Here is a 12463-nt window from a genome sequence, read left to right as displayed (position 1 = left end):
GTGTTGCTAAAGAGCGATTATCCATACAATACTTCCACCAGCGTCTCTACTATGAAGTTATTGACTACCCTCCTCCTCCTTGGTTCATCAAATGCACATCGGTGGCAGGGCTCCGATGCCTGTGGCTATATAGTTGGTGGCTCTCATGATCATGTCGCAAGAGATGTACGAGAATTGGATTGCTCTAATTACATGCGAACTACTGTTACACCGTCATACATAGCTTCTGGGTACTTCCAATCCATCATTCAATTGAGTATATCCAATACTAATGATTAAACAAGCTTGGTCACAATCACTACAGTGGTTCTTAACGAAATCACCTATACGGAAGCCAGCACAAATATAGTGTACGTGACCGCCAGAGACGTGAAACCACGAGACGTCGTTATAGTCACTGTCACTGGAGACGCCATTACACTTACAACCACGCTAGAAGCAACCATAAGCACGACTACAGAAACTATCCCGCCATATGCGACGAGTGCTTGTCCGAATTATAGTGCATACGTTGAAGCATGTCGAAGTCACTTAAGCGTGGCGATAGCTACTATCACCATCACAGCTTCTACTTCGTATATAACGGAGTACACTACTGTGAACTTACCAGGAACCTCGTTTGAGGGTTCGATCTCTGCATTTGGTTCGAATGTTGTGGAAACCATCAGTGTGGTTTCTTCCAGTTATGTTCAAGGACCAACATCTAGCAGTAGCTTGAGCTCGAGCTCAACTGTAGGGGTTGACTCAACTTCTGTGAATGGTATGTATTCTCATCTGCTGTTTCATCATTGCGCTAAAGTGTTCAGTTATTACATCCTCTCTTTCATCTAGCAGCTTGTCATTCGAAACAATTTCTTCCGCTCAATCATCCGGAACATTGATCAATTTATCATCGACTCTATCAGCCACTACCACTCTAAATACTGAAGTGTCGACATCTACTATTACAATTGCTCCCAGTGCTTTTTCATCCAGTCTTGCATTTAGTGCTGGCAGTCTATCATCGGGATCTTCTTCGCAGGCGACAGTCACCCTGCACTCACTCTCTACTACATTTGGTTCAGACTCGACTTCATCCCAAAGTACATCAACGACTTCCTCATCACACTCTCTTACCTCAAGCACAGGAAGCTTCCTTTCCTCTTCCGTTGTATTGTCACCAACATTTTCGACTATTTCATCTTCAAATTCTTTAGTTTCCAGCCTGAACACATCCTATACTACACCTTTATCATCAACTAGCACAGAATTCTCAACATCCTCTTCGAATTTGATCTCGGGAACGATCTCTACCTCTCCATCCTTATCTTCATTGACTCCTACCACTTTATCTATCATTTCCTCTTCGGCTACATCTTCCAGTTTAGCATCAATACTATCATCTTCAATAACCTCTTTGATATCCCTTTCATCCACATTCTCCACCATCACATCTCAACTCGTTACAAACAGCTCTCTTACCTCTACTTCTCTCCCTACCCCATCCTCATCTCCCATCCCTCGATCCCCTGTCTCTCCCCTTATAGCTACATGCAACGCCCCATCCGCTTGCCGTCAAAATCAATATTGTTCATCAAACAACACCTGCTTATGTCGTATGTCTCCCTCTTCTCCCCCAAGCTATTTCCAATTATGTAAACCACTAACAAGTATCTTTTCATAGAACCAACCGTAAACGGCACAGGCTACTGCATGGCCGATACCCCCTGCGCAGCCCTCTCCTCCTGCACCATCGACTCCGATTGCGGCATCGGTTCCGCCTGCATGAGAACGTGCTGTTCTACTAACAAATGTCTTTCGCTTCAGGGGTTATGTCAAAACCCGAATACGGCGATTGTTATTTTTAAGAGGGGTGAGGAGGGGAGTAGTGGTCATAGAATGGTTGGAGAAATAGGAGATGGGGAGGAAGAGTGGACGAACCGGGGACCATGGGTTAAGAGGTTAGGAAAATTGTGAGACGAGTTTTCTTGCTGTTTCGGTGTGGAAAATTAGTCGAGGAGATTTGTCATTGGAGTTCGTTTGGCGTTTTGCTTTTAAGTAATACTGTCGCTACCACGTTATGATTGATATGCAAAATAATAATATTTTTAATCTTTGAACTTGATGTCTCACTTGCTCTGTGTATTGAACTTATCCTCTGAAGGGGAGCAAGGAACTTTCAGAGTTTCATCAACAGAGTGCTCAGAAGAATCATTTGACCACATCCCTCCTCAACATGGACCAAGCAACCAAGAGAACCCGTAGAAATATTACCTAAACTTGCAGTCATTACTAGCCAAACCAACCCTCAGATCTTCCGCACACTACCCAAAGCCCATAGTTTGTATCCTTCAATCCATATCCGATGCAAGCTCTAGCCTTCATGCAGGTCCTCATCTCTAATGGGTATGGGGTCAAGCAATGTTAGTTTGAATGAGTATATCTATACTGAAAACTTCAGAACAATAGCCCTACTAGAAAAAGAGGACAGCCAGCACGGCTTTAAGGTCTCTTATAATGGATTATCATATGTACTACATCACACGGCCAAAAACATCTCACAGGGAGCAAAGATCACATTCATCAACGCAAAGCAGGTAATTGCAAAGAAATTGGGGTACTATCCAGTAGGCATCCGGTGCAGAATAAGCTGCGTGCCCAAAATGTTGTTGTCGTCGACCCATATCATCCATCATCCCATTGACTTATAGACGCTTTTCATGACCCTTATCTGATATGTTTACCATAAAAAATCCTTCCCAATCGTTGTCATCATAATTCCCATATCATCCTTCCCATTCATTCAATCATGCAAATTCTTCAACCCACCAGCCTGCTTACCCATTCATTCATTTCATTACACACCACCAGGGCATATAATGTCTTCATAGCCATTTGTGAAAATGCAAAACCCGAATGTAGAAACGAATATGAAGACCATGCTGTTATGATGAAATACTAAGCAATTTTTTGTAGCCAAAGAAAATGAAAATACCACAAAGAAAAGTGAAACCAAATGTTATAACCCCAGATATAGTAGCAAGTAAGAAGTTTTGTTTATCCCAGGTCTCCGAGTCCATCTATCACAATCAGCACTTCATCTAGTTGGTGAAGCCATTGACCTGAATTTGAAACCATGATCAGCCAAATCGTATTTAGTGAGAAAGAGGTATAGCCCAAAGAACCGACGTCGAGGAAAGTGAGATATAGAAGTAGGAATTTTGAGCAGAAGATGCTGAGATAGATATCTATATCGTTGGAGAGTAAGTTTTGGCAAGTCAACTTATTGTTGACGTCGGTTTTGATCGTTGCCGTTAGTATAGCCACGAGCTCTACCATTCCACTGCATATTGGTGTCGTTATCATGCTCATTGTCATTCTCTGGGACAGAAAGATGATTTCTATTCATTGAATCACCAGAGGACGAGTTTGTGAGACGACGTGTGTGGGGAGGACCGATGGGACCGAATGAGCCACCAGAGCTACGACGATCTGCAATGATAAGATTAGTTCCTGTTAATCATGAAAAGTATGAGATACCAAAAGAGACATACCACGACCATTTGCAACACCTTGAGCTGAGGTCGGGAGAGAGAAAGACGTGCCTTCTTTGCGACGCCAAGATTGAGACGTACGGGATGTTCCACCAGTTGGAGTTGGAGTTGCACAAGGTGCTTCAATTTGAACATTTGTTCCAGTTTGTGGAGAGACAGAAAGACCATGTTGACGACGATACCAGTTTGGAACTCCATGGTTGAGACCAAGAGAAACTTGCGTGGCCTTATCCATCGGCATTTCGTGCTTGTATTTACATCCAACTTGGGTGAAAGCGCAAGTGCCTTCATGAACCCACTTATCACAGTAGATCTTTTCTCGGCGAAATGGACCACCCATCGGGATCATGGCATTGTTTGCTGGAGAAGCACTCGCAGGGGGATTAACAGCTGAGGCAACGATAGAGTCGATCGCCAACTTGAGAGGGAAGTTAGTACATATTTTCCATTAAAGGTATATCTGGAATCAAGATATTCTCTTACCTGAGTTTGATCTCCTGGTCGACGGAAACCACCTTGCTGATTGACTCCAAACATTGGTGGGCCAAGCGGTGGAAGCTTTGCTACGACCTTAAAACAACTTATGTCAGCATATCACCTGAAACAAAATGCTCTCAACGTACCTTATTCGGAATCATAAGAGTAGCAAACTCTGGCTTTGGTGAACCATGCTGAAGTTCTGGAACAATGATGAGTCCTTCTGGACCTTGGTGACGAGGAATGCCATTAAGAGCGGGAAGCTCATCAGCTGGAAGAAGTCTTGTGTAAGAGCCATCGGCTCGGCGAATGCCATAAGCAAATGCAGAGCTGATTTGTTCAGGAAGAGGATAGACAGGACCAGGGCGAACCATGGTCAGCGGAGTGAAACCTTCTTGACCTGTGTAGGCCGGGTCGCAGACAGAAGGGCGGCGCCAGCCGTTGCCGTTGCTGTTGCCGTTGTTGTTCATGTTGCTCATGTTGCCGTTGTTGTTCATGTTGTTCATACCCATGTTCTGAATAGGGATTTGGCTGGGCACTGTTCCGTTTCTACGGATACGTTCCTCACGCTCGCGAGCTGAATGAAAAGGATCCATCTTGTCTGGAGTAAGACTACGGGTACTATCATTATCGATCGAGGTTAGCGGTGAAATCATTTCTGTGTCGATCGCATCAACTGCGTCACAACTCTCGTGAGAAGACTCAGGAGAGCTGGAAAGTTTGGTTTTAGAACATATTTTGACTTGAGTTGACATGTTGAATATTTGATAGAGGTTGAAGTATCAGAGTATGAAGAGGATTTGAAAACTAAAGGTACGAACGGTGTATATTCGCAAAGTATTGAATTGAGATTGTTGGAGATCCTGGAAATGATTAATCGAATTAGTCAACACTCTTAAGAATAATAACAAGGATAAAGAATGATTCTTGGAACAGACCTCTAATAAGGATTCTTCTAGAGCTTTGATGAAAGCTTCTGATGAAACTTCTCCGTTTGCTCTTCCAAATAAGGTTGGAAGCCTGCGGATAGCTGCACTTGTTTGCGGTAAGCCACAGGCCACAATTCTTCTGTTAAAAACAGGGGCAAGCTGCAGGGACAACGATGAGAAATTAGATAGCTTACCTTACTTCCAAGGATTTTGAAAGATCACTTGAAGACCTATGTAATTGTAAGTTGATGACCAAGGATACTTGTGGAGGAAGAAGTTGCTAGAAACAGAAACTGGTGCTCTGCAGCAAACGCACACACTGCTTTGATTAATTTCTCCCAAAAGAAAATGATTCAAGAGTTTTTAAGTTTGATGTTTGTTGATATCATTGACAAGGAGCGCAATGTGATGCCATGGCAGACATACCAAAATTAATAAGGTGAGGAGTATCGATATACGTACAAATGATGTGATAGAACTGTTGAGCTATCGGGTTGAACCTGTAAATCAACAGGTCTATTGTTTGAATGCAAAAAGGTATGTTGAGGTTTCTGGTTTGTAGGTTGCGATCTGGGTTGCGAATTTGAGACAGTTACAATTTGAGGATGTAACCACAGCAATCAAAACGCAATAAAATTTGTACAGGAAAAGGGGGAAGAAGTTAAGGCAATTTGCTTTTAGGAAGCTCTATCTATGATAGAAGAAGACAGGAAAGTTCAGAAAAGGAAGTAGCGTGTTGAAAGTACTGAGTTATTTCATCTGGAGGTAGTTGTAAGGTCGAGATAAGAAGTAGCCAAGGCCAAAATCAACTCAGGTGTAAGCACTTTAAAAATTGACTGAAATTAGGGCTTAGCACATATTTCTTGTTACTGCAAGGACCCAGCAGCAAATACTTCGAGTGAATTTGGAATTTATCACATGAGGGGCCGAGGTCTTCCTCAACCTCCACTCTGCGAAGGAGCATTCCGGTCCTACCAAATTGAGATGGTCCAAGTTAATCTTTATAGATGATAATCCTATAGAGTGACCTTTTTGTAGCAACGTCTTATCTGTGAATTCATGTTTAGAACGCCATTTTGGGGTATATCTCTTTCAGGCTTGAAATTCTATAAAGATATTGAATTCCTGCGATTACATGTCATAATTGAATGTGGTCGGTTAGAAAAACTTTCTGCATATGCTTGCGCCTTCGTACTCCATAAACATATGTAATTGAGCAGGTGTACTTTTTATGGTCCAAAATATGTGTCGCATACCTCTTTGAGGTCATCATAGCTGTGGTTTACAACTAGCATCTTTAGAAGCGAAAACTCGGTGATTCATGCAACTGCTACCACGAGAAGCTCAAACACTAGATTCTCCAATGTTTCAACTCTGCTGATGTTTGTATATGGGCACTTGGTGAATTTTCGATCCGAATCTCCAGCCCACAGGCTCGATATAGCCACTTTCCTCTTGTTGATCATCTGTGGTTGGATTTGTGAATAGGGGTTTTGCAAAAAAAAGATATTAATCCCTGAAAGCCGAATGACTATCATCTTGTTGCCATGTCTATGTTATTGGGGTTAGACTCCAAAGGATTTTCTGTGGCAAAAAAAGAACAAGATCCAAAAATATGCGCGCCTCGATATATCTTATCAAGGCTACAAAGGTCAATCTATGTGTACTTGGACATAGTAAAAGAAACAAGACGCCTTTAAGAGCCACTAGGCCATGAATCATCACCAACACAAGAACTTTTGTTACATGGATGTCTTCTGTCTATGTGGCTTTGAATGGTATTATTTGAGGCTGAGCTGAGCTTAATGCAGCAATAGTATCTCAACTCAAACTTTGGCATACTTCTGAAATGCATGGGATACAACAATTTTAAACAGCAAAGGAGAATTGCAATGATGTTGAGTTCAGAACCACTCGGATCTAAGATGATCTTATCCGCTAAAAACCTTCTTGGTTACTTTTACGCGGCTTTCGATGTGAAATGTAAAGATTCTTAGAGAAGCAGGAGAAGATTCTTCTTTCCGTTCTGTGACTGCAGTTTAGGTTCATATGGCCCAAGGTACAATATTCTTGTCAAGATAAAAAGGCCTGTGTCCTGTGAAGAGGCAGTACACACCGAGAAGCACTTGATAGAACTGTTGACGAAAAGCTTTCGAATGTCAGGGGAGATATGGCGGTTGCCAAAAACTAAATCTCATGAGGTCTTGGGATTGGTGGGTTTCTAATCATGCTCGCGCCGACAGTGTCATCAACCCGCGAACCAGAATCTAAAGCCGCTGCTGATCTTTACTAGAACACAAGAAACGTATATCCAGTACACATGTCGGGACCGATTTCTGAGAAAGCGTCCAATTTTTCATGTCTCCCTGCGATCTTCGTTCATCATCTATGAACAGGCTAGTTGTCAATTTCTGTCACAAACTATGATGGTTCAAGACATGCGAAAACTTCTCGTAGACAGGCCTGAAGCAGCGGTCTACTTGACTTTGTCAGAAAAAGCTTGTCGCTGGTTAGTGCGAGATAATCAGGCTGTGGTTGCTTCTCCAAGTGCAGGAATAAGAGGAAGACCCTCGACTTGCTATATGATGAGGAGGACGCTTTGGGACTTCAGTGTTATTCACTTGATGAAGTCGTTCTGTGGTTCTACTGATGAGTCTCTGGACCAAACTGCTTTCCGATCACAGGACGCTGGATTATATATACTCCAGAGCTTCCATGTCATAAAAAATCACCGTATGTTGAAGAATAGCCTCGTCCAGCTATGATTCATTGCCGTGGTATATAAAGCGCAAGGTACAAAGTGCTCATCGGGTGTCATCAGCTGGACACAGGAGTGCAAGTTGCTGAAAGTACCATTATCCATAATAGTGCGCTGTCAGACAGTCATTCCAATACAAACCAAAAATCTCGTCCAACCAAGAGGGGCAGAAGAGGGGGAGGGGCGTATAGTATTATGACACGATCGTTGTCTGTTACCACGTGGAATGTTGAGCAGAAGATCGGAGATTGCCGGAATTGCTTTATTGTCTCGTGGAACTTTGGATGGACCTCAGAATTTTAGAGGATTTTAATGATATTAGAGGCAATGAGAACGTTCGGGTTTCTACACCGATGGAGTGTCGGCACCAATCTAGTTCTCGAACTTCATGAAGTACGGTTTTGCGGCAGATAGTTGATGTCAAGGCTTCATGACCAACTCTGATTCTCAGATCAAGTCGGGGCTTTGCTGTAATTTCTTATCAAGGGGCGCACGTAAATATTTGCGGATGTGATGGCGCCATAGGACTGTTCTTTTGTATCAATCTTGAAGACATTGAGAAAGTGGGCATGGTGCTGAAGCGCTGTTAAGTTGAGAGTTGATTGGAAAAGTGACCATTTAGCTATGTACTGAAGACTGGTGCTTGCTCTGAGGTATTGCTGTTGATAGTAGAATATGAAGCATGGTGCTTTGCAGGCCTGTAGGGCAGGTCCAGACTAAAGTCCGACTTTTGTAATTGGCATTCGAGGCAGCCTTGTAGTATTTTTGCTAGAAACTCCGAGAGTGATATAGCTGAGCCAATTGCCTGTTGCCTATTGAGAGTTACCTATCCAACTGCCATGTATATACCTATCTGCGACACACTTATAGACGAGGGGAAGAATTTTCGTTCTCAGCGGCACAATCGAAGAACTGGAGGAAGAAATCCGTATCGCCGATACTTTGATTCATGTAGTCGCAGGGGTTCTATCGTAAATGGCCATATCGATTGGAAATCTTCGAAAACTATGAAGTATGCCAGTTAGCGGATTCTTGTAGGTAGTGAAGTATGTATGCATGATGATGGGGGGTTCCCGAGCGAGTCTGTGCAACCCTGGATGGCGATTTGCAGGGTTACATGCGCAAACAATTGAGGTGGCTGATTGCATGTCTCGGGTATTACCATCCATGCCGTCCCAGAAAATAGACATGCAACGTCAATCATGTGGTTTCAATTGAAACCACGATGGAAATGGAAAAGAGACCAATCTTTGGTTGGTGTTGATGTTGAATAGGTAAGGACAGCTGAAGGATTGAAGAAGCGAAGACGCTCTGACGCCATCTCTTAGCTACCTTCCCAATGAGGAATGCTCTATTTCGAGTATGGGCTGATTCTCACATGGGCAATTTACATCTTCTTGCTATGAAATGGGAATCAAATTTTCCGGGAAATGCCTTTGAGTTATGCATTTGCAGTTAAGAACATGATATCCACCAGCAACTAACCTAGATACCGATCGTAATTATCCACGACTTTCTTCTTCGGTGTTCTGGACAGGAGGATCTCCTAACCATAAGAATCCTCTTTACTCCCAAAGTTTCAAGGATTTATAGATCATGGGTGCATAATTCATCACAATGGCACAGGAATCTCAGCAGCGGCTTGAGGTCTCAAGAGATGGAAGTTACTGGAGACTCCAATGACATGACCGAGTCTGCTCATGACGGGCTCATTATCATTGCATCGGGCCTTGATAAAAGTGAAATTACGTGGGGAATGCATCAGCCATGGACAATCTTAGGATTGTAAAGCTGAGGTTTATCAACATTTAATCCCTGAATAATAGCAAGCAGGTCCACAGGACAAAGATGAAATGAGGAATGCGTACAGTAGGCCAAGTATCAAGAGCAATTACTCCCGGGATTGAGAATCCAGGCTTCAAATGAGCTCTTAATCCTATCACTCTAGATTTAACTACGTAAATGCTGCTAATATAACATGAGAAAATACACACAAATCTGCGTCTGACAACACAATCTCACAATCCATTGTTCTTGTATCAATCAATGGATCTATATACACCAACAACCACGCGATTCCTTCATTTCTATCATCCTTCTCTATCATTAAGGGGTATATCTGTGCCAATGTCTGAATTTGGTCGCAGAGTGTAAAAATCTTTCTTATTTTGCACATCTAGCAGTTCCAACTCCAACCACATTCGACGAGAGACATGATCAAATCCACCACTTTTCAACAATTTATCATCAACTTGCAACACCCTCTCGACCCTAACTTCAAAAATCTTGTTAACATTCTTGAAAATGTATGTATCCAGTGCAAGGAACTTTCGAGTGGATATAATTTAGCTTTGTTCTTATTTTCAAAAACGTACCCTTTTTATCTCAACTTTCTCTATCCTTGTACTACTGTTGCATCAAAAATCTTTTTGCAATGAGTGGTACAGCCCCAGTATTTTTTGATAACAGCTTCTCATATTTGTTGTTGCCTTTGAAGTTTTCTGCTTCTGCTGAACATATTTGATGAGATGCCTGTCCATGTGGCCTAAGAGAGCAGAAAGTCGTAGTTCTCAATCTTGTCTTGTCAAAGCTCCTAAGGTTATAGTTTTTTCTGTATGCAGAGTCTTTGTAATTGTTAGCTCCTTTTCACAAAGCCTCTGCATGATATTATTCTGTACTTTGAAATACCTTTAGATACCCAGTCCACCTTATCAAAGCTAATAAGACTTCACTTGTTTTGTGGCTAAACCCTTTGTAATTGTTAGCTTTGTCCAACTAAAAGTTTACTGGGAGTTATTGGCTACCATTGTCTCCTTGTAGTAGCTCAATACCATCTTACCGAAGCTGCTAAGGATGCCAGTGCTTGGAATTCAAGTCCTTTACAGTTATTCGTCCTGTTTCATTGATAGTCCGCAGAACTCCTTTTCTAATTTTCGAAGTCTCCTTGAATCGCCCACACTGTCCTATCAGAGCTTTCCAGACTCTTTGTTCTCCAATGTATGATTCCTAACTCTCAATAGTATAAGCAATGAGTAAATAGCCCATTCAAAAAATCTGACACGGGTCAAAGAAGACTTCCCATTTATTATTTGTGGTCGATCCATAGCTCTTGTTACCAATCGATTGCTGTTCGCTAGCCGTTCAAAATCACCATAAAGCACATAGAAATCTGATAATAAAAAGTTGTGTGTGGGAAGGAAGACTGGATTGTGAATTGAAGCAAGTCTCTTTGCCCGCAGGCGCAGAAGACACCATTATCCTTCATCCCTCCAGCGGCAGGGTGCGAGCCAAACCAATATGCCTCCGCCAGTACCCCTCATCCCTCCAACGGCAGGGTGCGAGCCAGACCAATATCTCCAGTATCTTCTCCCTCTAGAGCTCCATCAGCTCCGCCAGCAGTAGCATTTTCAATATCTCTGGCAGCAGCGGTTCCTCCTTCCCTGTCGCCGTCACCATCACCAGAGCTAGCACCGCGTCTTTCAAGTCTTCCCATCTCATAGTCGTAGACCTCTCGGGCAAGAGGATCGTTGTGATACTCTCCAAATTTCTGGCAGATGTAGTATAGGAGGAACTAAGCAACCGATCATTAGTATAAATATAAATCTAAATGGTCCAAGTCTGCCAAGAGCCCTTGAAATTGTCCTGAGAAAATTTGACAATACACATACAAGAGCGCAACCGACAATGAGAAGCGTCAACACGATTCCGGTGGGGAACTGATCCATCTTGATGAGCTAGTGGCGAATACTGTGCGAGGTTGACTTTGATTTGTCAATTCCGAGGATTTTGAATTGATTGATAATATTTGTAGTTGTTTTGGCACCTTCCAATAATCTAATGACTATCTACCATAAAGTTCAACCGATCCTATCCAAGCGGTCAAAATAACTGCGCTAACCGCCTCAGATACCTGAGCTTCTGTCCAGTCTCTTGTTCCCTAAAACCTCACGAGGTTGTGATAACCTTTCTGAAGCTTTTATTGGCTCTTCAAATTCACATATGGGCTGTCTAGCACATGACACAGGTACCCGGAGCTATCCATCATCTCAATCTCTTCTGTTGCATGTCTGTAAAATAAGTGGGGCTTTCAAATGTACTAGGTAGCCAATAAAATTCATCCAGTTTACAGAGTATTCGGGCTAGCATATTGAATATAGAAAAAGTCGGGTTATGACGGAAAGTACCTCTGACTAACTCATTTAAGGACGGCACTAGAGTTTCAGATGAGCAACATAAAGGCATATTCACATCTTTTTAATCAGTCGGCCAGTTACAAGAGAAGATAAAGAGTCTCTCCATATCGTTTCTCGCATTAAGATCCCGTATCTAGCTAAACCAAATAGAAATAAAAAGTACTTCTTAATTGTCGGATGCCTGAGATTTCAGCCCTTGAAATTGGTATTCAGTGGTACGCTAGCTTTACCAATCAATCAAATTCCAATTTGAGTTATTGATTTGATAGGATGCGCCATTAATCTCAATCAGGTTCAAGAAGTTTGAAGTTTCCTTTAAGACCTAGACTTATTGATTGTTTGGAAATCGCAAATTCATATCTGAAAATTTTAAAGCATGATCAAACAACTCTAGTAAACTGACGCCTCATAATCAATAAACAAACCATTGAACAAATCCCTTTGCAAATAGTTCATGGGTTATTGTTTGTTAATAGTTGAACTGTGGTATCACTCATTGCTTGCCAAGTTTTCGCTTATAGCCGAGTGAAATACGGGGTAAATATGTTTTTCTACTTACAAACCTTGACTCAT

The 12463-nt window shown here is 42.3% G+C and overlaps 3 protein-coding genes across 3 annotated transcripts; 1 reads left to right on the top strand and 2 right to left on the bottom strand.

Annotated features, from left to right (window-relative positions):
• Nucleotides 1–51: 51 nt before the first annotated feature.
• Nucleotides 52–1956, top strand: EAF02_005831 (uncharacterized protein; the record flags this gene model as incomplete). Its single annotated transcript, XM_038901879.1, has 4 exons — nucleotides 52–230; nucleotides 285–760; nucleotides 807–1595; nucleotides 1664–1956. The coding sequence occupies 4 exons, from the start codon at nucleotides 52–54 to the stop codon at nucleotides 1954–1956; spliced, it is 1737 nt and encodes a 578-aa protein (XP_038758096.1).
• A 1306-nt stretch (nucleotides 1957–3262) lies between these two features.
• Nucleotides 3263–4765, bottom strand: EAF02_005830 (uncharacterized protein; the record flags this gene model as incomplete). The annotated part of the gene is made up of 4 exons (XM_038901878.1): nucleotides 3263–3471; nucleotides 3534–3951; nucleotides 4017–4103; nucleotides 4157–4765. The coding sequence occupies 4 exons, from the start codon at nucleotides 4763–4765 to the stop codon at nucleotides 3263–3265; spliced, it is 1323 nt and encodes a 440-aa protein (XP_038758095.1).
• Nucleotides 4766–11013: 6248 nt separating this feature from the next.
• Nucleotides 11014–11422, bottom strand: EAF02_005829 (uncharacterized protein; the record flags this gene model as incomplete). The annotated part of the gene is made up of 2 exons (XM_038901877.1): nucleotides 11014–11268; nucleotides 11366–11422. 2 exons carry the CDS (start codon nucleotides 11420–11422, stop codon nucleotides 11014–11016), a joined length of 312 nt encoding a protein of 103 aa, XP_038758094.1.
• Between the last annotated feature and the right edge of the window lie 1041 nt (nucleotides 11423–12463).

This window comes from Botrytis sinoallii, assembly GCF_014898435.1.
Source record: "Botrytis sinoallii strain Bc 23 chromosome Unknown BSIN_009, whole genome shotgun sequence".
NCBI classification, from domain to species: Eukaryota; Fungi; Ascomycota; class Leotiomycetes; order Helotiales; family Sclerotiniaceae; genus Botrytis; species Botrytis sinoallii.
This window is presented reverse-complemented; position numbering and strand designations above follow the sequence as displayed.